The sequence below is a fragment of the Balaenoptera musculus genome, chromosome 17 (assembly GCF_009873245.2).
Source record: "Balaenoptera musculus isolate JJ_BM4_2016_0621 chromosome 17, mBalMus1.pri.v3, whole genome shotgun sequence".
In the NCBI taxonomy this organism is placed as follows: Eukaryota; Metazoa; Chordata; class Mammalia; order Artiodactyla; family Balaenopteridae; genus Balaenoptera; species Balaenoptera musculus.
In genome coordinates this window covers 40177626-40203847 of record NC_045801.1, presented here as the reverse complement: position 1 = coordinate 40203847, position 26222 = coordinate 40177626, and the positions used below count along the sequence as shown (strand labels likewise).

Below are 26222 nucleotides of genomic sequence, written 5' to 3'. Positions count from 1 at the left end.
ACAACCTGGAAGAAATGGACAAATTCTTAGAAAGGTACAACCTTCCAAAACTGAACCAGGAAGAAATAGAAAATATAAACAGACCAATCCCAAGTAATGAAATTGAAACTATATTTAAAAATCTTCCAACAAACAGAAGTCCAGGGCCAGATGGCTTCACAGGCAAATTCTATCAAACATTTAGAGAAGAGCTAACATCCATCCTTCTCAAACTCTTCCAAAAAGTTGCAAAGGGAGGAACACTCCCAAACTCATTCTACAAAGCCACCATCACCCTGATACCAAAACCAGACAAAGATATCACAAAAAAAGAAAACTACAGGCCAATATCACTGATGAACATAGATGCAAAAATCCTGAACAAAATACTAGCAGACAGAATCCAACAACACATTAAAAGGGTCATATACCATGATCAAGTGGTATTTATCCCAGGGATGCAAGTGATACAGCCACTGTGGAGAACAGTATGGAGGCTCCTTAAAAAACTAAAAATAGAACTACCATATGACCCAGCAATCCCACTACTGGGCATATACCCTGAGAAAACCACAATTCAAAAGGACACATGTACCCCAATGTTCATTGCAGCACTATCTGCAATAGCCAGGACATGGAAGCAACCTAAATGTCCAATGGCAGGGGAATGGATAGAGAAGACGTGGTACCTATATATGGAATATTACTCAGCCATAGAAAGGAATGACATTGGGTCATTTTTAAGAGATGTGATTTTTAGAGTCTGTCATACAGAGTGAAGAAAGTCAGAAAGAAAAAAACAAATATCATATATTAACACATATATGTGGAACCTAGAAAAATGGTACAGATGACCCTATTTGCAGGGCAGGAATAGAGATGCAGATGTAGAAAATAGATGTGTGGACACAGGGTGCCTGAGACAGTAGGTGGTGGGACGAATTGGGAGATTAGGATTGACACATACACACTACCATTTGTAAAATTGATAGTGGGAACCTGCTGTGTAGCACAGGGAGCTCAGCTCGGTGCTCCGTGACTACCTAGATGGGTGGGATCGGGTTGGGAGAGTGAGGTCCAAGAAAGAGGGGATATATGTATACATATAGCTGATTTACTTCATTGTACAGCAGAAACTAACACAACATCGTAAAGCAACTCTTCTGTAATAAAAAAATTAAAATAAAATAGCTAAAAAAAAATAAGAATGAAAGCATAATGATTTCAGTATACAGTGCAGTGCGATAAAGAAAAAGATATGGGTGCTATTAGAACTTATAAAAGAACCCCAGTCTAGTCTGGGAAGGTCAGGGAATGCCTCTGTAAGAGCTGATGTCTAAGTTGACAACTAAAAAATGAGTGGGAATTAGCCAAGCAAAGTGGGAGTAGGGGGCCGAGGCCATTATTCAGGAAGAAGGAACAGCCTGCATGGAGGCCCCAACTTGGGAGCTGGGATCAGTCAAGAGTGAAGGAGAGTAGGAATTAGAGGCCGAGGAGGGCAGTTCCTGAGGCTGGGGAGACCTTGGTGAGGAGTTAGGATTACACTGTGAATGTAATAGAAGACCCTGAAGGTTTATAAGCAGAGGAGGTACACGATCTCCATTGGTGCTTTAGCGGGTCAGTAAACATTACGCCCATCTCCAGTCCGGTGTTGAAACTGGGGGAAAAAGGTGTACAGTATAAGCTGATGTCTTCCTGGTTGAAGCTCAGTGAAGCAGATGGCTTTAGACCTGGGCCACGAGGTTGTGCTAATCCCGCCCCAAATTAGGTTTCTGCTCCCCTGTCCCATTGGACAACCACGGGCTTCTTCCCACAAGGCAGAGCCTGACTCACAAAAATTCCTCCAAGGTTGAAAGAACAGATGGGAACCTGTGCTGTCTGTGGGCGAATAATTTCCATAGAGAGGACCCTAAAGAGGGTGGAGTACATGTGTTCTTTCTGCCTCCAAGGTCACCACCTTCCCCAGGGAGGAAGGAGCGAGAGAGCAGGGCAGGAGGCCCAGAGATCCTTCCACACTGGGAAGGCTGTCTTCCCAGACACCGCCCCCCACCCCAAACACACACACACCCAAAATGGTCTGATTTGTGATCTGCAAAATCATTTTGTATGTAGAGAATCGATTACAGAGAGACCAGTTAAAATCTGCAGTCTTAAGCTAGAGCTGGGTAGTCAGGTGCTTATCGGAGCATCACGTATACATTTCATAGTTTTAGAAAGCTACTGCAGGCATCTAGGCAAGAAATAACAGTGGTGGTGAGACAGACGGAGGAAAAAACACTTGGGGAGGTACAATGAATAGGACTTGGTGTTTGGTTAAGTGTTGGGCAAGCAAGGGAGAGGGTGGAGCCGCCCAGATCAGCGAGCCACCAGTTGGGAGGTGGGCAGAATCTGTCCTTACCTACTGCTTACTTCCACCTCCCCAGACTTGGCTTCCCCACCTCTGTGTCCTCATTCCATGCCCTGTCCTCCCGCTTCCAGGGGTTCGTGCCTGCGTGTGCCGCTCCCCATCTGCATTAGACCACGGTGTCCTGCATCCCTCCCAGCACCAGGGTCTCGGGATCTTCCAGGTGTGATTATTGGCAGATTTGTTCTTAATAATTATATGCCAGTAGACACACTTGGCTCTTTATGGTTTTCAAAGTGCCTTTACATTTGTTGAACACATAAATATTCTCATAGAGAGTAGTAGAAAGGCCTCCAAAGTGGTCTTCAACCCATGATCCCCTTAAGAACAGATTTCTGAAAACAGAACTTAGCCCTTTCTTAGCTAACCCTAAGCAGCCCACTCCGGAGTAAATAAGAGGGTAGGGCGGGTGAGGAATTTGGGGTTGATGGGGCCTTAAGCTCTCCTTAACCTTTAAGCTCTCCTTAACCTAACATGTTACTGCTTCAGCCCAAGGGTGTTCCTCTCTGTCCGTCTGTGATTCGTGTGACGGGCACGTGCTCCAGAGCCTGGAAAGAGAACTTTCATCTCATTGCAGTGCAGTTTGGTTTTTTTTAAGCCTTATCTTGACTCACCCCTATTGATTTTTTCCTCTTTTCTCTAGATTTCCCACTTACACATCATAATACCACATCAGAATGTTTCTCAAAGAAATACAATTTTTAAAAATGTCCTTTCAGCTTTGCAAATTAAAATGGATTAGGTCTGAGAAAGGCTCCAGAAGTCTGATGCGGTGGGTTTCAGAAGAGACAGAGGGGCACCATGGTGCTCTTTTGGCTCCCTCAGAAAGTATTGCTTCTAAAATTTGAAAATATTATACTTTATAGGAATTCTGTCAGCTGGCTGAAATCTTACTCCTTCCTATCAGGTTAATTTGGGGAAAAAAGAATGTGAAATGTAGCGCTTCCTGAGAAATGTTGTCATATGATAATTACTTCACAATAAACACAGAAATATAAGGAAGTTGATTTAAAATTACTTTAAAGTATATTAAAAACAAAAAGATTAGAAGTGGAACCTAAATTCTTAAAAGCTTTATAATGTTTTAATATTTAAATTATGTAATATTTGATACATTTTTGGGTGGAGGAGTAATCCTGTTTTCTTCTAATTTCTGAAGTTGGATGTTTCAGCTTTTCTTCTTTCCTAATAAAAACATTTAAGGCTTTATATTTTCCTCTAACTTCTGTTTAACTGCATCTCATCATTTTGATGTGTAATGTTTTCATTATCATTTAATACTGAATATATTTTAAATTCCTATTATGATTTCTTTTTTACTCCATGATATTTAGAGATACGTTTTAAAATTTCTGAACCTGTTGGGTTTCTATTTATTCTTTATTTGTTGGGATTCTATTTATGTTTTTGTTAATGGCTTTAACACAGTTGCCCTATGGGCAAGTGACATGGGCTATATGATACCACTTCTTTTTTTTTTATAAATTTTTTTTTTTTTTTTTCTTTTTTTTTTTTTTTTTTTTTCTATAGCTATAATTTTTTTTTTTTATTCACACACACACACACTGTATTTTATTTTTACAAGACATAAATAGACTGACACCAAGCATTGTACATGGATGACCACAACAAAAGCAACAATGATTGCAATTACCAAACATGAAACACACTCATACTATGTCATAATATTGACATTCAGTCCAGTAATCCTCCACTGTAACAGCTCCTTTACTTTGCAGTGAAAATTGATTTGTATATTCTTTGCCTCTGAGTCCTTGTGGGATTTTTTTTTTTTTTTAAATTCAGACAGAAAGTCACAAAAATTATACTCATCCTCATCAGTTCACTCAGTCCCATGTAATTAATTTTTTTTTCATCTTGATCTTTTGTTAGCACTTTTATGAGTTCATCAGTTTTTCATTAGAGTTCTGAAAATGCTTATTCATTCAGTTCAGCAGTACAGTCAGTTACCAGAAACCTGTACTTGTCAGAGTCTTTTCCATGAATTTCTTGAAGATGAAACCCTTTTATAGGAACATATTTGCAAAATCATCAGAGTACACCCAGGACTGTCTGTAAATGACAAAAGACTTAAAAATGACCACGGTTAAAGATTTGATGAAAGTTCATAATAATGCAGTTGACAAGAAAATTAGTTATTTCTGAGATATACATTTTAAAGTAATAACTAGGATTATTACTTATAACATTATACCAGAACATATAAGATTTTTAGAAATTTCATGTAATGTCTGAAACATTTATATTAACATATTTCCATACATATTTCCATACAAATACAAATATAAGATTTTTAGAAATTTCATGTAATGTCTGAAACATTTATATTAACATATTTCCATACATATTTCCATACAAATACAAATATAAGATTTTTAGAAATTTCATGTAATGTCTGAAACATTTATATTAACATATTTCCATACAAATAACCCAATGAAAGTTTAGTATTAGTTGTTTTGTTTGTTTTTTTATACTGCAGGTTCTTATTAGGCATCAGTTTCATACACATCAGTGTATACATGTCAATCCCAATTGCCCAATCCAGCACACCACCATCCCCACCTCACCGCAGTTTTCCCCCCTTGGTGTCCATATGACCATTCTCTACATTTGTGTCTCAACTTCTGCCCTGCAAACTGGCTCATCTGTACCATTTTTCTAGGTTCCGGATACCACTTCTTTTTTTTTTATAAATTTATTTATTCATTTATCTTTTTAAAAAAAAATTTTTGGCCACGTCGAGTCTTCGTTGCTGCGCACGGGCTTTCTCTAGTTGTGGCAAGCGGGGGCTACTCTTTGTTGCAGTGGCTTCTCTTGTTGCGGAGCACAGGCTCTAGGCACACGGGCTCAGTAGTTGTGGCATGCAGGCTCAGTAGTTGTGGCTCGCAGACTCAGTAGTTGTGGTGCATAGGCTTAGTTGCTCCACGGCATGTAGGATCTTCCCGGACCAGGGCTCGAACCCGTGTCCCCTGCATTGGCAGGTGGATCCTTAACCACTGCGCCACCAGGAAGTCCCGATACCACTTCTTTAAGATGAGTTAAGGCTTTGTAAAATGGTTTTGCTTCCCACTTTAACCAAGCTTTTGCAATTCAGGGCAAAGCAATTCTGGTGTATAAACTCTAATGCTGTCCATTTTTCCTCAAGCATCTTCAGTTACCAAAACTTTTTATTGGGCAGGACATATATTAATTATCAAGATCATATCAGTTCTTTTCATTTTATTGTCCAAATCCTGGAAACAAGTTGATTTCTAGAGTATTACTAATTATTTCCTTTTTATTTTAAACAGGAGTATGCTGTGAATTGCCATGTTATCACCTGGGAGAGGATTATCAGCCATTTTGATATATTTGCCTTTGGACATTTCTGGGGCTGGGCTATGAAGGCCTTGCTGATCCGTAGTTATGGTCTCTGCTGGACAATCAGTATTACCTGGGAGCTGACTGAGGTAAGAAGGGGGTGTGGGCTGCTATCTAGATGCTACAGTGTGGACAGTTTATATGCAGGAGGAAGATAGTCCATCAGTTAAGAGTCAAGTAATCCATTCTGCAGCTCCTGTGGTACAAAACTATTTACATCCCCAAGGGATATTTTATACCTTTGTCAAACAAACTGAGAAACTCCTTGTCAACTTAAGGTCTGCTTTGTCTCACAAGTCTTAAAGAGAAATGAATGGACTCAAGCTAAAGAATGAAGTTAAAATCCTAAGCAAGATAATTCAGTGGCAATGAGGACATCTGCTAAGAAGTTAATAGGTAGTTTACCCACTAACTAGTTTCCAGTTAAATAGAATTATGGTGTTTAGGAATTATGAGGCCATCCAGGACATTTTGTCACCTAAAAATGGATTCCCAGTATAGCTCAAATACCACGGTCATCAAAAGTTTGTCTCATTCAATGAATGAAAGAGATATATTCTTTTTTTTTTTTTTTTTTTTTTATGGCTGTGTTGGGTCTTCGTTTCTGTGCGAGGGCTTTCTCTAGTTGTGGCAAGTGGGGGCCACTCTTCATTGCGGTGTGCGGGCCTCTCACTATCGCGGCCTCTCTTGTTGCGGAGCACAGGCTCCAGATGCGCAGGCTCAGTAATTGTGGCTCACGGGCCTAGTTGCTCCGCGGCATGTGGGATCTTCCCAGACCAGGGCTCGAACCCATGTCCCCTGCATTGGCAGGCGGATTCTCAACCACTGCGCCACCAGGGAAGCCCAGAGATATATTCTTGAAAAACTATTACCGAAATGATATTTTGGGAACTAATTCATTTATTGTTCAGTTATTATGTTATTCTTAATCATTCCCAGGGAACAAAATTTGGCCAGTTATTTCTTGATACCAGTCATTGTCGTGACCCTAACTTTTAGCAAAACATGCCAGTTAGATATTCGCTTCTATTAATGTTCCTCTCATGGCCCTGAAGCCCGAGTTCAGGGTGTGGGCAGGGTTGGTTCCTTCAGAACCTGTCCCAAGCCTCTCTTAGGCCTCTGCTCATGGTTTGCTGGTCATCTTTGGTGTTCCTTGGCTTATAGATCACCCCAATCTCCGCCTCCATCTTCATGTGGCCTTCTCCCTGCATGCGTTCACATGGCATTCTTTTCATAAGGACACCAGTCATGTTGGATTAGGGGCCGACCTCCTCCAGTACAACCCCTTCTCAACTATTACATCTGCAGTGACTGCATTTCCAAATAAGCTCACATTATAAGGTCCCGGAGCTTAGGACTTCCAATGTATGGATTTTGAGGGGGAACGATTCAACCCACAACAGTACCCAGCACTGTTCATATATCATCCTGAACCTTCACCATAACCCAGAAGGGCAGTGTGTATTCCCAGTGTACCGATGGGAACCAGAGCTCAGAGCCAGGAGTGGATCCAGAGGTGCTTGATGGGGAACGCGGCCCGTGCTCCTGCCCTCGTACCACGGGCTCCCTCTAACTTGCAGGCATCTTCAGGACCTCACCGCCGTGTGACCTGTGCAGGGCACTTGGCCTTCCGCAGCCTCCCTTGCTTCCTCCCCTGCCCGCCCCCCCTCCCCCCCCACTGGGCCTCTTGCGCCTCCCTTTCCTGCTCCTCACAATCCTGTCGTCCCCAAGTCCTGGTGACTCTTTTCTCAACACCTCTCCAGTTCACCCCTCTGCTCCGCTCTCCTCTCTCATCTGAATTTCCCATCTCCTCCCTGCACACTATCTTTGGCCAAAGTGAACCTTTCACCCCTCAGCCCGATCACATCCTTCTACTAAAAACTCTTCCCTGTTGGTCCATTGCTCTTAAGACAAAATCCAGGTGGCTTCTGAACCAGCCCCTGAGGCCTGGTGTTAGCTGGCCCAGCCCACCCCCCCAGCCTCCTTGAACCCTCTCACCTGCCCTCTGCTCCAGCCAGCTTTGCATTCTTCCCTTCAAAGATGCTGCGTCCTTTCCTCCCACGGAGCCTTCCTCTGAGTTCCTCCCTCTCTGCCCTGCTGCCTGCACTGGCTGGGCTCATGTTTGTACACCTGGCTCTTCTCCTCTGACACACTCAGCATAGGTTAAGTACTTGATAGATGTTTCCTTTTCTGCTAAACGTTATGCCTCAAGAGGGCAGGGCCCATGTCTGCCCGGTCCCAGACCCCAGCGCTCTGCCTCATACGTACAGGCAGACGCTCCCAGATCCCTAGGGAGTGAACAAATGTGGCTCCTTCCAGCTCCCCGACTCCGCTCTCTCTGGGCTGTCTCACCCCCAAATCCGGTACTTTCCAGAAAGGCTCCTCGGGCGGACATATGTCCTCCACCTCCCCTACCCAGTATTATTTCAGCAAGTCTGTTGTTGCCTTCTGCAGAAGTTTCTCTCTGCCCCGTGTGAGTTAATGCTCCATGTCATGGCTTGGACCTGGGAATGCAGTCCCGGGTGGTACGTGGCCCGCTGGGGGTCAGCACACAGCCCCTCGCTGTCACATGCGGGAGCTGTTCAGTATCTCCTCGGAAGCAGGAGCATCAGGAAGGCAAACTCCTCATACAATATTTGTATTCTTTTACAATCTATGAAATGCTTTCGTGAATAGTTTTAACTGGTAGCATTTATTATATTACTTCAGAGGTTTATAATCATGGGGTTGCCGCTTTCCAGAGAACCGTCAGGCATTGTCTTTGTAATTTCAGACCTTCTTAAAGCGGGCCTTCACACAGCACGCCATGCTGCTCGATACAGCCGATGGGTCCTATGTTTTGGACAAAACTCTTTCCGTAAAAGACTTCTGTTCCACCCTTGATCTCACCGTACCCTTTTTCTGGAATGTCCTCACCTTTGTCTCCATCTCTTGAAATCAGTCATTCCTGTCCTTAGTGATCCCACTCTACCCTGTCTTCCTTCCAGAAGTCTACCGCCATTGCCATCTACCAGAATGAATCTCTTAGCGTCCCTGCTGTTTCGATTTACGGCACTATTGTAACACTTGCCACAGCATACCTGATTTTGCGTTCTGAATAAGCGTCTGGCCTCTGCCCTTAAGATCAAGAACCTTGATCCATTTTATCTCACCACCTTGTACATCGTAGGCACTTAATAAAAGATTATCGCTGCAGATCACTTAGTGTGAGATTTCCTATTAAGCTAATTTACCGCTTACTCACTGTTTTTCCCAACTATCTATAGACCGTTTCTAAAATACGCAGCTTAAATTCTCAAGCTGCTAATTTTGAGGATTCTGCCAGTGTTCTGTAGGCAATTAGGAACATTTTGCTCTCTTCCCTCTTCTGGGTCCATGTCGTGTTGTCATTAGCCAAGGTAATTTACTGGTAGTATTTTTCAAGATGGGTCATCATTTCTTTAAAGCCCTGTGTCCAGAAAAAAGGGGAGCGAGCTGTTTGGAGTAGCAGTATTTGCAAACCATCCGCAAAATAAACAAGAACCTGATTACAGACCTCGGTTTTATTTATTTTTTTAATACATCAGGAAAACCTAAAATGTCAACACATTTTGCTAAGAGAATGTACTATTAAAAAGGAAAGTTATCTTTCTGCGTGGTACCCCGGGTTTGTTTTTTTCACGTTTGTTTTTTCGTCATCGCTTGTGTTTCTCAGCTTTTCTTCATGCACCTTCTGCCCAATTTCGCCGAGTGCTGGTGGGACCAAGTCATTCTGGACATCCTGCTGTGCAACGGTGGTGGCATCTGGCTGGGCATGGTCGTCTGCCGGTTTTTAGAGATGAGGACTTACCACTGGGCAAGCTTCAAGTGAGTCATCTTCCTCTGGGCCCTGAGTCACGGTTTCTCACAATGTAGATTTAACTGCCTCAGTAGCACGCAACACGAGTACGTTCTCTGATGATAAGGAATAAATTATGCATTAGTAACTGGAACTCAAAAAATGATTATAAACCCAGTTTCAGGCATTGATCCAGAAAATGCTAAATCATTTACGAGTTTCTCAAATCCATCCCCTCCTTTTTATCCATATGCCTCAGCCTGAATTCAGACTCCCATGGCTGGATTGATCAGCCCCTTGTCCCCAGGTTAACCCCTCTAAGCCTTCTGCCACCATTGCTTGAATGATCTTCTTAGAAACGTCACATCCATCATGTCATTTCCCTGTGGTGGCTTCTCATGGGCCTTAGGACAAAGTCCATAGGCTTGGCAATTATAAGTCACTTATGTATTCTATCTCAAATTTATTTTGTTATGTGGTATAATGGGGAGATTTCACAACGTTATTGTATTTGATTAACCAGTTTTCCCCATCCCTTTCATGAATAATCCTTTCTTTGGCCCCTGACTTGAAAGGACACTTTTTAATATATTTCATACAGTATATACTGTAACAAAATCTGTAGCAGTGCTGGGTTTTGCTCCAAGCAAGCTTCATACGCAGTATCTCATTTGAGCCTTACATCAATCCTAGGGATAGACACTGCCATTCTCTTCACTTTAGGGTCGAAGGTACTGAGGCTTCAGTTTAGTAATTTGCCCGAGGACACCCAGCAAGCAAGCAGTAGAGTCTGAATTTACATCAGGCTGTCTGGGTCCTTAAACACTCCATAATGCTTCCCTATTTTCATACATTTATGCTTCAAATTCAACTTGAGAATCATCCTGTCAAGTTCCCAAGACGTAAGCGCAACTAATGAACAAAAAAATCCTGTTGGTCTTAAGTTACATTAAACATATGAATGTATATAGATCAGGTTGGATTAACCTTTTCACTACATTAAGTATTCCAGTTCTCCATCACGCTGTATCTCTGTTTATTCCCATCTTCCTCTACCTCTTCCCGTGACGTTTCACCATTTTTTATATACAGATTCTTCATCATTCTTGTTTATTTTTGGATAGTCTGTTTCTTTGTTGGCCTTGTGCCTCAAATCTTCTTGCTGGGAGATTTTCTCACTGCATGCTTGTTGATGGGTGGGTGAGTGAGTGAAGGAACAAACCTGGTTTCCTTCTACTCCCCCTTCCCATCCCCCGCCTCCCTCCCCAAGAATAAAAAGCCTGGCCTGTTTATCCTTATGCCGTCAGCACTTTAAAACGGTGTCTACGACCTAAAGGTCCTCGATATACATCTTTGTTGAATTAAAAAAATCTTTACCGTTTATTAAATACTATGACCTTGGATTTCGGCTCTCCTGGTCTAGCACAAGAGGACCAGAATCTACCCCCAGCTCTGAGGTTTACAAAGTGAGCCGGCGTCAGCCATTCCCTTTCTCGGAGCCTCAATGTTCTCATTTGTGAACCGTGGGACTATTTGTTTCTATCACAGGAATATGAAACTGAGTGATCTCTAGGATTGAAACTAAGAAAGGTTAAAAATCACCGTCACTCCAAACTGTTCACTTAATTGAGGAAGCTGTAGAGTGAGGAAATGCTGCGGGTCACCTCACATATGCAGCATGTGCTCTGTTTTATCAGGGCGCCCCGGGGGCGGGGGCATGGGTGGGAGTCGTGTCCTTCCTGGCCTAGTTCCAGGTGGCTGTCTTTAATGTACCTCAGCTTCTTTTGTCGCCAGTTCACAAACTGTGGCCTGTGCTGGCGTGGCCAGTCCACTGATGCTCCCCACCTGGCCTGCCGCTCTCAGCGCATCACCTGTGAATAGAGGCCGCTGTTGGAGAGACGTTCAAATAGAAAGAAATCTTTCTGTTCTGAGCATTGGTTGTAAGAGAGTCAATGCTTGTAAGAGAGTCAATGCATTTTTTACAGTCTTTTGCTTTTTTGTTTCTTCCCCCTCCTATCTCTCTGGATTTTCACCGGAGCTGTTTTCTTCTCACAGGGATATCCACACCACCACCGGCAAAATCAAAAGAGCCGTGCTCCAGTTCACTCCTGCTAGCTGGACCTACGTCCGGTGGTTTGACCCCAAATCTTCATTTCAGAGAGTGGCTGGAATATACCTTTTCATGATCATCTGGCAGGTATTTCTTCAAATGCTCAAAAGTAGGGGAAAAAAAAACAAAAACAGAATAAAAACCATCCAGGAATTTAGGGTTCATGCTAGTTGACATTACTTATCAGCTCGATGCTTTAGAAGATGCAATATTCTGCAGCTGACATAGAGAATAATTAAACAAAGAGATGCTGTTACACCTAAGGTCTTGCTTCGTCGTGAAGACGTTTTAAAATATGGATCTTTGAATTACTAATTGGAAACAGATTAAAATTCCCTGTAAAAACTTTGTGCTCGGCATCTATCCCCCAGTGAGTTAGGCATTGGATTACTTTCTCGAATGATCGTTTTCAGGACCACAGCAACAAACGTAAGGCTTTTTCTCACAGTCCAAATTCAGTATTTGAGTTTTAAAATTGTGCCTCAGCTGTTACCACTTTGGGTAATTTGTAGAACGCTAAATACAGAAGCCCTCTGCTACCTGTGGGGACTGGAGCCCTTTGGGGACCTGGGTCCTCCAGAGTGGCGTTGGCGGTGGAGAGAGGCTCTCGCTCCAAGCAGACTGAAGCGATTCAGACAGCCAGGGGTCTTGGAAAGGGATTACCCAACGACTCTGTTTTCCAGAGGCAGCCTTTTTTACTGTCCCTCCTGCCCCCAGGTTAATTGTTTCACAACTTTGGGAGACTAGCTGAGGGAAACCAGCTTGCACCTGAAGGGTCTTTCAGAATCATCAGACATATTTTGAACACATATGCACAAAATACTCCCAACGTAAGGAGAAAATGGGCGTGTGTCGCTTTAAAGATAGACAGTCCTTGTCCACAGAGGGAGAATAATAATGATCATGTCAATAAATGGAGTTTGTGGCTACAGAAGTGTTTGTGAATAGTTATATAGTCACCATGGTTTGGGGAAGTCAGTGTGTATGTCAATGGAGCGCGATTAAGTTTTACCTTATGGGACAATGCCAGGGAAGGTAGAGGTTTTCTTTTATTACGAGGACCTAGGAGGAATTTGGATTTGCCCAGGAGAGAGAGCAGAATGTGCTCCTAGAACGGCAGAATTCCACTGGGCCCACTTTCCCCTTGATCGTAAGCATTGTGCAGTGATCAGCTTTCCTTATGTGGTGAGGAGTGAACCGTTTTTATTTTATATCCTTAAACTCAGCCCTGTGGGGAAAGATGCACATTTTATGTCACTGAAATGAACCTGCTGGTCCACGTGATGTGCTCTTAAAGCAGTGACCTTTCCTAATCTCTGCCCCTTGCTTAATCTGGAGGGGAAATGCAGTCGCCTGTGGGCATTGAGCACAGATTTCCTGGTGGCCATCTCTTTTGTGCTGCCAGGACGGGTCGTGGGACGAGCGGTACTGGGCGCCGCCCTCAGGGAGCAATCCCACTGCCAGGTGAAGCCTGGACCAACCCCACGCCCACTTTTAAGAGCTGCCTTCGGTTGAGGGTCTGCTCGGTCCCTGGCACGAGCTGACCGAGTCCACAGTCATCTCTCAGTCATGCACACGCGCCTCAAGCTTCTTTTGGTTATTGAAGAGCCTCCTTTGCTGCTGTCAGACTTTTCAACCTGGCCTCATTTCTGTCGGGCTGCGGAGGTGTTCCATGGCACAGATTTGTTTTCATCATTTCGCTCTTAAAGCATCTCTCTCCCGACTGTCCCAGCAGCTCACACACGTGAGCCAGGTGACAGTCACATGAATCTGGCAACACAACAGATGGCTGAAGCCCCCTGTGCCCCTCTCAACACACAGCACCTCCCCTGGACCCCTGCTTGGTTGGTGCCTGTGTTGTACTGGTTGTTACCGGGCTTAAACAGCAACTCTTAGAGACCCGGTATCTTTTCTGGAAATGCTTTGAACATACCAGTTATTTTTAGCTGTAGAATGTCCATTGAAGGAATAGATGTTCATGACTTAGCACGAAGCACCACGTTGACTCACGCCTCCTTCTTTTGCAGCTGACTGAGTTGAATACCTTCTTCCTGAAACACATCTTTGTGTTCCAAGCCGGTCATCCATTAAGTTGGTGTAGAATTCTCTTTATTGGTGGCATCACGGCTCCCACAGTGAGGTAATTCTGTGTTAGCCTGACCGTCAATTGGCATGTTTACCTGCTTTGTATTCTCCTATGTAGCATAAGCGAAGTCACGTAAACTAGCAGACTTTCCATGAAAATGTCATTCTGAAGAATTATACATCCAGGGGAAAAAAAAAAAAAGACTTATACATCCAGAATATGAAGAAAACGTTTTGCCTCTCAGACCTCAGTAACATGAAGGCCAGCACCACACCATTATTTTCAAACCCCTTTACGATCTTCACTGCTGTTCTTTTTCCCCCCATACCATCCTACTTAAAACAAAATGAGTAACAGAAATGCTAAGGTTTTCTTCCTGAGATTATTGAAAAATAACAACCGTTTTTATGGTGGATTGAAGTAATAAATTATGTTATTTTTAGAATGAGACTTTATTAGTTCTTTTAGAGCCAGTTAAGTTAATTTCCTTTTAAAAATGTCCTTCCTGTGGTCCTCCAGGACAACAGGGACAAGGATGGGTGTTCATGCCATCCTTCTCCCGGATTCATGACTCAGGTAGGGCCTTAGAGATGTGGCAGTGCTCAGAGACTGTCCCCGACGTGGACCGATCCCAGTGGACTTCAAAGCGAAACACTTGCATTTGTTTCATTGTTCCTATTTGGAAATGGTATTGGGGTTTTATATCTAGTATGGAGGACCGGCATTGATCAGCAGAAACACCCAAGATCTCTGCACAGCTGATATAAATACAAACCAAGCAGATAAAAGGGTTTGCTCTTTAGAAGCTGTAGGATAACTTAATTCATTATTTGTAATGGACTTGTGAACTACACAAGTAGAAAGTCTCACTTGCCAGGGAGAGTGGGTGTTTTCCTTGGTCAGACATAGCTCTCACCGCCAGCTAGCACCTTTTCTTGTCCTCATTCGTTATTACAAATATATTATATATATATATATATATATATTATATATATATATATATATATATATTATATATATATATAAACAGGAAAGTAACAGCTGGTAAACCGCAGCCTTTTGTCACTTTATAGACCAGTGGTCTGTCGAAGTAGTTATCTCAGGAATGCAATTTTCCTTTGGTGGGTTGGAGCCTCCCTACTGTATTTAAAATTTGATTTAATTTGAGGCTTCCAGTTATTTTCAGGAAAGATTAGCAGCAGTTTCTTCATAAAATTAGGAGCAATCAACAAAGTCAATAAGCGGGGAAAGAAATGTCTTATAAAACAGAACAGCAAATCACATGTGATTTATCATGAAAATTTCAATATTGTTAAACATTTCACAACAAAAACTAGAGATTAGACCAGAGACTAAAAATCCAGTGTTCAGACTTTTCGAGAGCTCCTTAAAATTTTTGCCAAACCCTATGGGTTTCCACACAATTCTTTTTTATTTAGAACTTAGCCACTTTCTGTGTTCCTACACCACTTGAGGCTATTCATATGTAAGGAGATGGTTTGACAAGCTTCTTGGAAAGATGGAAGTACTCTGATGGGTTTTAGGTCCCAATTAGGAAATGCCAGGCCCTAAAAGGGAGAGAAAGCTCATAGGCTTCAGTATAAATCATACATACATACCAGATCTCCGTTTTCTTCCGTTTTAGACTTTCACATGACTCTGCTTTGAGAAGATATTTGAGTGAACATTCTTTTAATCTAATAATATAATGTGCAGTATAGGACAGGGACACAATTAGTAAAGTAGCTGAACTGGCAAAAGCAAATTAGGTAATGAAAATGGGAAGTTAGAGGAAAACCTGAATTCTTTATAGTTACAATTCTTCACTTTGGGGTACAGAGGCGATAGTTTATGGATGAGCTTCAGGCATCCGTGAAACCCCCGAAGTTTAATGCAAAATTCTGTGTGCATGTTTTATGTGCCTTTATCATAGCTTTCATCAAACCCTCAAAGGAGTCTGTGACCCACCTCCACACACACCCCCCCCCCAGAAGATGATGGGTTAAGTTTCAGGGGCAGTAATGAGACTCTAAGCCCGCACTGTCCCACAGGCAGCCTCTCCCACGTGTGGCTACTGAGCACTGGGAGTGTGGCCAGTCATCCTGAAATGTGCTGTACGTGTAGAACACACACTGGACCTTGAAGGCTTAGTGCAAACACAGCATAAAATGCTTCTTTATAATGTTTTCAATATATTGGATTATATATAAATAAATTATTAAAATGAATTTCATCTGTTCCTTTTTTACTTTTTTTTTTTTAACATCTTTATTGGAGTATAATTGCTTTACAATGGTGTGTTAGTTTCTGCTTTATAACAAAGTGAATCAGTTGTACTTTTTACTTTTTTAACACGGTTAAGTATAATTGCTTTACAATGGTGTGTTAGTTTCTTCTTTATAACAAAGTGAATGAGTTATACTTTTTACTTTTTTAACACGGTTATTAGAAAACTTTAAATTGCATTTGAGGCTCATACTGTATTTCTATTGTGTGACTGCTGCACGAAGCCTCTCAACTCCGTGTCATCGCCTCTTTTCTGATCATGTCAGTAACATTCAAAGTTATCGGCCTCAGTGACAGTGAGGCGCAGCTACAGTCCCATTCCAGTTTCTGAGAGCCACAAATGTATATATTTATCGCCTGGTTACAATCAGCAACCTTTATCCTGGAAAGAGCCAGAGGAGACAGTGACCATACAGGAGACCTTCTGGAATCACCTCCATGGAGAGAGACTGAGGCACCCCACCTGGGGTGGCTTTGGCTCAAGGCTGTGGGAGTCTGTGTCTGAATCAAGACCGCCTCTGCCAATAATCTGGCTCTTTAAACCATCCCCCTTCAGCCCAATCCAAATTCTTAGCCTCTTACAGGAAGGTTTCAACAGGCACCGGCTTCCTATTCCCTTAAATAGAACTAGACCAGGCAGCTCAAGTATGTGGAACAAGGCAGACATTTTTTATACTCACCCTGTCAAAGTGATTTAATTCTATATTGACTTGCTGGTCTTCCAGAAGCTCTCAGTGAATTCCACCTTTGTTCTTTCAGACAGTACTATGCTTACCTCACCGACACACAGTGCAAGCGTGTGGGAACACAGTGCTGGGTGTTTGGGTGAGTAATCTTTTATCGTGGACATATAAAACCACTTTAGCCTCTGAATTTCTTGGGTTATTTCTTAACCCTACATTAAGTGCCTTTCAGCGCAGTTTTGTTTTTGTGTGTCTTTCATTTTTAACATTCCTTTTCTGATTTAAATTTAGAAGAGTTAATTGGCAAGTTACACAAAGGGGATGTAGAAACTGTTTTTTTAAAAAATATTAGGAAATCAAAAGATAATTCCCATGTAGAACTTGGAGACCTTGTTTCTTGAAATAAATTAGAAAATGATTTATTTGAATTCCCTGTGAAATTGATGGTGAGTTTGGGACAACATATCGTGATGGGCTTAACCACATTTTACATTACTTTCACACCAGAAAGACCCCACAAGGCGGCTGCTTGCTGTCTACTGGGGTCTAATTTTATTGTCCCAAAGAAAACTAACACATGGTGACAATTTATTGTCTCACTACAGATACAAATGCTGTATCTGAATTTACAATTATTTAAATGATTTGAAAGAAAGCAGAGGCCATCCAGTTTAACCCCCAATATTAAATGTGAGATACTCTTCAGTGTCTCAGATAAGTGCTTCTTCTGCTTCAATACCATCAACATCTCACCATGCCATTTAGCCACTGAAGTTCCAGAGACATCCAGCACACCTGTAGGTGAAGTTCAGTCCCTCAGGGAGCTTACATTCAGGACCTAACCTAGGTTCTAAATGGCGTGTGACAGCATAAAGATAATCTGATGAAAACCCCAACAGATTTTTAAACAGAGTAACTTTTTTTTCCCTGTATTACATGCATATTGATAATGTAAAAAAAGAAACTAAACATCATCCAAAGACATCAACTATTTAGAGATACTTGCTGCTTACGTTGCATTGTCATTCCTTCCAAGCGTGCGTGCGTGTGTGCGTGCGTGTGTGTGTGTGTGTGTGTGTGTGTGTGTCTCTGGAGCTCTCACTCCAGATTCTGGGGAGTTAGTGAAGTTTGATCTAGGCAAGTTTCCCACTGCCTTCTTTCCAAGGGCCATTGTCACTGTTTCTCATAAATTCTGTGATGTAAGCTGATTTTCCTACACAAAGTAGCTTAAAGGGTGATAGGATGGATTCGATTTCCATACTATGGATAGGATGGATTTCCATTGATTACTGATCTGGCGGGATAGAGAATTCACACATCTACCAGATTTCTAACATACTTCTGTCACAGGAAGGAGGAAGGTGGGCTGCCTTCCTACTGTCTTGTCCAAGGACTGGGGATCTTTCCTGCCTTTCCTTCTTCCACCACATGCCTCTTTTTCCACGGGCATTTTTCTCTTCACGTTTACAAGTCCTTGCCACAGTCTTACTCTACGGAGAGTGGGTATATTTGCCACAGAACTCTATCTATTTACCTGTTGAGGAAGAGGAGATGGCGGATCAGAGAGAGAGGCAGTGTTACAACAAAGTTTTTTTCTAATCAGGTGGTCTGAAAATATAATCCCTGTGGAGGGAGAAATGGCCGAGAGGAGCAAGGCCAGAGAGTGGTGGCAAACGCCACTCCAGAAAGCTGCACCTTGCTGAAGAGTGGTGAAAGAAAGTAAAATGCAAATGATCTGAGATGCAGAGGTCAGTTGGCTAACTTAGGATGCTTTATTATAGAGACTCGAGGATGCCCAGAATGGTGATATCAAGGTTAGCGAACCTTGAGAACTAGTGGGCCATGCTGAAAAAGAGCAAGTCCCTCTTCGTAACTCAAGCAGGGCAGACCTGCCTGGCGCGTGAACAGGGGCAGGAGCTGCCTCTGGGCGGTCAGCACGATCAGCCCGTGACGGTGAAACAGGAGGCCCGGCCTCCAGTCTCTTCTCTGGTGTTTGCCCCTTGGAGCCTACCACCTCCCACCTTCTGCCCCTCCCTTCCCCAGGCTTCCCTGTTGCCTTCGCTTTGTCTTTTTTTTCGTGTTCTATCAAACAACAACCGCTGAAATGTCTGATTTCCTTTAACACCTAGTCCCTGCTTTATAGTTTTCTTTTCACTCACTTTGGAATGACTTTGGCTCTATCGAGGTGTGGAGATGCGAGGGAACAGAGTAGGAGCCCGTGTAGTGACGGTCGTATTCTGCCTTTGGGGAGCCGGCGGGGCGGGGGGGAGGTGAGCAGGGCCACCTGAGGCTGCTTGCCCACCATGCCCACACCCCACATTGTGTTCTCCTCAAGAGGGCACTTTCCTCCCCTGTAAATGTTACACCCTCAGAAAGTTGGCCTTAACAGCCGCTGACGTAAGGAAGAACAGACTTGCAATGTGGCCTCCTGCAGTTGTGCCGTAGATCTGAACTTTACAGCCTTTTATATTATACTTAACCGTGCCGAGCCCAGCCAAGATAGGACTCTATCCAGCCGGGGAATGGGAACCCACCGGGGAGAAGCAGGAGTGTGGAAAGTTCAGCTTCTTTTTTTTTTTTTTTTTAATTAATTAATTTATTTATTTATTTTTGGCTGTGTTGGGTCTTCATTTCTGTGCGAGGGCTTTCTCCAGTTGCGGCAAGCGGGGACCACTCTTCATCGCGGTGCGCAGGCCTCTCACTATCGCGGCCTCTCTTGTTGCGGAGCACAGGCTCCAGACGCGCAGGCTCAGCAATTGTGGCTCATGGGCCTAGTTGCTCCGCGGCATGTGGGATCTTCCCAGACCAGGGCTCGAACCCGTGTCCCCTGTATTGGCAGGCGGATTCTCAACCACTGCGCCACCAGGGAAGCCATCAGCTTCTTCTTGTTACTGCAGCTCCGTAGGCATGTCAGGGCCAGGGCGAGGTAGACAGATTCCCCAGGTGTGCACCATCTTCATCTTCGCTTTTCTCCCCACTCAGCTCCCCCCAATTATAATTGAGTTTCTGTGCCTCCAAAGGAGAGAACTGGGCTGGTTTATGAAGAAAGGTTGTTGGATCCCTTGGCCCTGGAAGGCAGGCATCCGAGCTTTGGCTGTAACCGGAGTGAGCAGTCACTTTTCCTCCTCCGGAAAGTTGCTGGGCCTCCAGGGCTTGGGTCAGAGTCAGCGGTGCCTGGGGCCCAGTTGCTCTCAGAACCGCCCCTCACCCCACTAGCTTCCTGGCACGTGTTATCCCAGCCCTACTGGTGACCCCTGACGGTAAGCTGCCGCCTCTGCTGCTGTGCAGATTGTCCCGTCCAAGGTCAGCTCCACATCAGCACGTCCTTCTCCACCCTCATCTCTCCTGTCTTCTCCGCGGTGTCTGCCGTCTTGAAACTGTTCTCTTCCTTCTACAGCAGCTGCCCTGCGCTTCCTTTTCTGCTGCGTCTCAGTTTCCTTTGCTGGCTTCCCCTCCACCCCTCTGCCCTCTGCAGCTTCTTGTAATCATGCCATTGTTCTTCCAGGCTCCTTTTTTATTTTTTAAGGGTAGACACAACGTGAAGCACAGGGTCCTTCTAGGAGGAGGGAGTGTGCAGAGGGGAACGGACAACCGGAGGAGGCCTCACCCGACCCCTCCAACCTCCCCAGCACGCCCGGTCACCGCCATCCTCCCGTTGACCTTTGCTCACAGCCTCTCACGCCGCCTTTCTTCTGGCCCACGCGCCTGTTTCCCACTCTCAGCGCTCACACTGCAAGGGTAGCTTCGTTGCCAGTTTCCTTTCTCTGGTATCTTCCCCTTCATCCCATCCTCCTCCAGACTGACTACCCTTTTTCCTGCCACTCTCTGCTCCCTTGCTCAAAAACACCTGCACTGACAGCCCCAAGCCTCTGCGGTAGTCACAAAATTTTTTTTTAGAAAATCCCTTTCCTCCAAGGACATCTTGCTCCAGACCCTAACATACAGCAAAACAATCGAGCAGAATGGTTCTGGATACCCCACCCAGGACCCTTTACCTCCTTCTCACCCTCTCCATCCTGTCCCGGGGGTTCTTAGGCAGTCAGGACATTCCATGGAGCATGATTGAAAGTGCTTTCTATGTGGTTAAGGCTCAGCTCAGCTATCACTTCCTCAGGGCCAGGGATGATGGTGAGGGGCCATGGCTGGTGGGTAAAGGGTCCACGTGACTGTTGGGTTTGATGCACGCCAGCTCCTGCCGCTTCCCACATCCCCACATCTCCCCCCAGGTCCTCGGCCTGGACTAGAAAAAGCGCCCCTGCACCACTCTGCTCCTTACCGCAGTTCTCAGTTCAGCCGCCAGAACGATCACCTTAAAACGTAGAGTGAATCACATTCAACCCTCTGCTCCAACCCCCCAGGAGCTCCCGTGTCCCTCAGACTAAAAGCCAAGCTCTGGGGTGGCCCTCAAGACCCGTGTTACCCTGACCTCGCTCTGCCCCCTCCCCTCACTCCTGGCCCCCTCCCGCCCCCCCCCCCCGCCCCAGTCTCTGCTCAAGGTCACCTTCACGGACAACAGCTCAGCTAAGATTCCTCAGCACGTGGGGTCAAGTCATATCCTAAAGTTCCTGACTGAAAAACACTGGTCTTTAGGGCAAACTTCAGGTCGTTATGAAGTCAACAGACTGGGTCCTGAACAGCATTTTCTGAAAATGAAATAGAGTAGGAAGATGTCAGAGCCAGGGGACAGTTGTCTTGTGTGACTTTTGTTTCAGTTGTGTGTGTGTGTGTGTGTGTGTGTGTGTGTGTGTGTGTGTACTGGGCCACAGTGAAAAATATGCTTCCTGCCGTGGGTCTCAGATCACAGAAGTTGGAGAAACAGCTCTAGTCTGCTGGTCACCAAGCTCTTGAAAGCTGCCTCAGTCGACTTGAATACCCAGAAACCTGTCACAGTAAGCTCTGGGTGTTCTGTCTGGTTAAGGGCAGGTAGGCACACTTCTTTCCTGGGCTTAACAGTTTCTGATGCATCCCAGCAAGAGGTCCCAGCAAGAGGCAGCATACGCTCTGTGTGTCCGCTGGCAGGCACCCTTGCCCTCGCTGCTTCCCTGCCTTCTAGTGTCGGCTCGCGACCTCGACTTCAGTGTGACAGTCGACCTCAGCCCTGCTCTCGAACGTGCCGACCTTTGTTGTGGCCGGGAGGTAGGGAGGAGGAGGGGGTGCTCTGTAAAGATTCAGGCGACCACTCCTAACCTTGTTTCGTTGGGGCTGTGGGCCAAGACAGCTCCAGATTCTCTAGAGACGTGTCCAGGAGACTTTCTGCTTTGCACAGGTGGTTCTGACTCTGGGCATTCCGTTGTTTAGAGCCGTCCATCCATTTGACCATGGCAGTGACCTCTGTGTCTGCCAGTAGGGAGGGGACCGGGGGCCTTCTGGGCCCCTTCCTGCCCTTTTAGAGATTATCTGTGCAACAAGACCAGTCCCTCTAGATTCCGTCGTGAGCAAGGCACACCTAAGGTGGCCTTATCTGAAATCGCTGTTCCTGGGCAGTCTTTGGGATCACGTGACCAGCTATGTCACCCTCACCTCATCTGTTCTTACCTTCAAGCTCTGAACCTTAATAAAGGTCTGATTTTAATATTCATAGATGAAGTTGTATTATACAAGATTAGCTTTCTTCTTTCATGTTTTAATTAAAGAGGGAAACATGGAAGGTTTTTTTTCCAACGTTTTTGTATTCAGCAAAATTGCTTACAGATGCAGAGGATAAAGGGTTTTTATCAGCAGCAGAACTGGAGCCTATTAAATCTGGAAATTCTAAGATGGCTGGGAGGGAATGTGATTGCTGCCTTCAAGTTATTGAAAGACTCACCTGGAAGGCTCACACTCCCCTATACGACTGCGGAGGGCAGAGTTAGGACCAGGGGTGGAAGGAGGCAGATACCAGCCTCCTGGCAGATACCAGGAGACAAGGAATGACTTCCCAAAAGCTAAAGAGACTGAGCAGCAGAAGCAGCTGCCCACAGAGGTAGTAGGTTCCCTGGCCCTGCAAGGGTCCCAGCCAAGGGGGCGTCTGTCCACCCGTTGTGATAAGCTCCGACTTAGATGATACCAGGCAGCCTCCGGCTATGAAGACGTACGAGTCGAGATTGTAGTCTGTGAGGAAGGAAGATGTAAAGAATATTTGATTATTTCTGGCGACGGATAGAAGGATGAAGAGGTAGAGCACAGAGGGTTTTCAGGGCAGTGAAACCATTCGGTATGACCCTCTAATGGTGGATACCTGTCATTATACATCTGTCCAAACCCATAGAATGTACATCACCAAGCGTGAACTCTGACATAACCTATGAACTTTGGGTGGTGTGTCAACGCAGGTTCGTCACTTGTGACACATGTTGACAGCGGGGGCGGCTGTGCATGTGTCGGGGCAGAGGCTATAGGGACTCTGTACCTTCCCCTCAAGTTTGCTGTGAACCTAAAACTGCTCTAAAAAAAATAGTCTGCAGAAAAGAAGAGAGGAGTGACGGTACAATAAACTTTTAATTAAATCTAAATATGTATGTATATATAATAATATATATTATTCCTGAAGAAAGCACAGTGTCATTTTGTTGAGGACCTGCTTCCCGTGTTTGGGGCAGAAATCTTATGACCACTTGAACTTTATGATGGAATTATGCATATTTCTGGTAACGCATAATGCTCTGATAAGATGAATTCGTATTTAACCTCTTGTTCTGTCTAACAGGGTCATTGGTTTCCTGGAAGCTATTGTCTGCATAAAATTTGGACAAGATCTCTTCTCTAAGACCCAAATACTCTATGTTGTGCTTTGGCTTCTTTGTGTGGTAAGTCATTACTTTTTTACCCAAAAGTGTTAGTTAAAGTCCCCATGGTGTCTTCTAAAACAAAACAAAACAAAACACTCTTGTGTACCAAGGTTCCTTAGAAATTTATAGACAGGACATTCTACTGTAGTAACGCAAGACTGGCCACTAGTCTGAAGTTCAAGAATAAATACATAGGACCACATGGCACCTAAAATTGGTCACCTTTGCAGGTTCTGGTCAAATGCCCTCAGCAGGTGTATCATACTCTCATTTATTTCGCTTATGAGAATTCATCTACACTTGCTGAAAATGTCAGGCCTGCCATGAGGGGATAAGGATGGTTACAGTGTCCCGTAACATAAGTATTACTGTCCAAGGGTTTATGTACAAAATGACAGACTGTTGTTTATAGGCCATGTGAGGTGTTTTTGGAGGTAATCAGACCATACAGTTTCCTCCCCGTGGGGCTGACATTATAAACCTGTGAAGGATGTGTTTTCCTCTCGGAAGGGAAGAGCCCTGGGGGCCTCCAGCTCCGTTGTCCTGGGACTTTTCCCTCATCTTTCAAATGAAGCAAGATCTTGCCTAGCTTAAAATTCTGTGATTGCGCTTCTTAATTTGTTTTGTTACTTTGGGGAATCATTTAAGATTCTTCCCTTTTACTTACTCGGTCCAGAAAATTAACTTAGGCTTTTTTTTTTTTAATGATCATAGAAAATTTCAAACATATGTGGAAGTAGATAGGGGGTCGCTCACCCGTCATGCACCCATCATCCAGTTTCAACAATTATCAACCCATGGCCAGTCTTATGTCCTTATATTCCATACTCATTATCCCCAACCCTGGGTTACTTTGAAGCAGACCCACTTTACTATTTCAGGATGTATCTCTAAAAGAAGATAAGAATGCTTTTTGGTTGGTGCAACCACCGTACCATTATCACACCGGAAAAAGAATTAATTCCTTCATACTGTCAAATAGCTAATCAAAGTTCACATTTCTAACGTTTCCTTACATTTTGTATTCTTTAGCAGTTTATTTGAATCAACATCCACTGATTGCAATTGGTTGGCATGCCTTTTAATAAAAGGTCTCTCTTAATCTACAGTTTTCCCTCTGTCTCCAGCTCTCACCTTTACATTGAAGAAACAAGCCCTTTTGTCTTCTAGATTTTCCCTCAGTCTGGTTTTACTGACTCCATCCTTACTGTAATTTAACAGATTTCTTTGTCCTCTGTATTTTCTGTAAATTGGTAACTGGATCTAGAGGCTTAATCAGATTCAGGTCTAATTGGTGGGGAGGGGGAACAAGACTAAACTCTTCTTATTGCCTTTTATGGTGTCTATTTTTAGGGTTACTTGCTAGAAATCCTAACTGTGCCAGGGCACCTTGAGCCTGTTCTGTCCTGTTTTATCTTGAACAACGAAAGGGAATAATGATCTCCTTTGTACTCAGGCTCCGGAATTAATGCTCAGATGTATTTTTTCTGTTGCAGTGTGACTAGATATAAGGACTGGTTAGGGGCAGTGTGTCAGATGGGCCAGAAGATCTCACCATGCGCACCTCACATTTCTGTCTGGCGTGGGCACCCCAGCTCTGTGAATTGTAGCATGACCCATGGCGGTGGGCAGGTGTGGGTGCAGCCCTTACCTGGCGCCGCTGGGACCACAAGGAGGTTGAGGCAGGCGGGACTCCTGGGACGTGGGCCAAAGGCCCTTCTCACAACGGCCCACTGTGGGCCTCCCCCTGGGGCATCAGCAGCCAGAAAGGTCTCCCCAAGGCCGTGTCCAAGGAGCCGTCTCTAGTCACCCAGCCGGTGGGGCTCCTCCAGTCTCTCTCTAAGTTTTAGAGATTTTCACTCTGTTTTACTGATTAGACCCTTAGCATATGCCTCCTTACGTTGGTGAATTTTGATCTGCCTTGGTGTCTGTATGACGGTAGCTTATTTTGAGGACATGACCCGTTTCTCAGTCTCTGTGTCACTTAGCATAGTCCCTTATAAGTCTGTCATGTTGCCACGTTCTTGTTAGAGCGGCCCTGGTGCTGGAGCCACACAGGCAGGTGATGGTGAAGATTTATTCATGTTTACGAGGTGCCAGACAGTGTTTGAAGCACTTTTCATGAATTGCATATTTGATCTTTACACTTTGAGGGGAGGTACTTTATTATCCCTCTTTTATAGATAAAGGCACAGAGAGGTTCACTAACTTACCTAAGGTCACACAGGTAGCATGTGGCAGAGCCAGGACTCAAACCCAGATAGTCTGGCTGGAGATTTCCTGCTCCCCCTCCACGGGTGTCCCCCTTCGGAGGATCTCCAAGTCTACGTGGGAATTACACATGCAAACTACTTATATTACAAACATCATAAAAGATGTGTGTGTTGTAGTGAGGTGGATGGACCTAGAATCTGTCATATAGAGTGAGGTAAGTCAGAAAGAGAAAAACAAACACCGTATGCTAACACGTATATGTGGAATTTTAAAAAGCGGTGCTGATGAACCTAGTGACAGGACAGGAATAAAGATGCAGACGTAGAGAACAGACTTGAGGACACGGGGAGGGGGAAGGGTAAGCTGGGACGAAGTGAGAGAGTGGCATGGACATATATACACTACCAAATGTGAAATAGATAGCTAGTGGGAAGCAGCCGCATAGCACAGGGAGATCAGCTCGGTGCTTTGTGACCACCTAGAGGGGTGGAA

General features: G+C 44.4%; 1 protein-coding gene across 1 annotated transcript in view; it reads left to right on the top strand.

The window, feature by feature from the left end:
- PTDSS1 (phosphatidylserine synthase 1) overlaps positions 1-26222 on the top strand; it is a 68249-nt gene that overhangs the window by 32969 nt on the left and 9058 nt on the right. Inside the window, exons 5-10 of the mRNA XM_036830731.1 lie at positions 5698-5856; positions 9462-9613; positions 11640-11781; positions 13722-13834; positions 16826-16891; positions 23435-23534. Of these exons, the coding sequence (XP_036686626.1) occupies positions 5698-5856; positions 9462-9613; positions 11640-11781; positions 13722-13834; positions 16826-16891; positions 23435-23534 (732 nt within the window). The remainder of the gene's footprint in view (positions 1-5697; positions 5857-9461; positions 9614-11639; positions 11782-13721; positions 13835-16825; positions 16892-23434; positions 23535-26222) is intronic.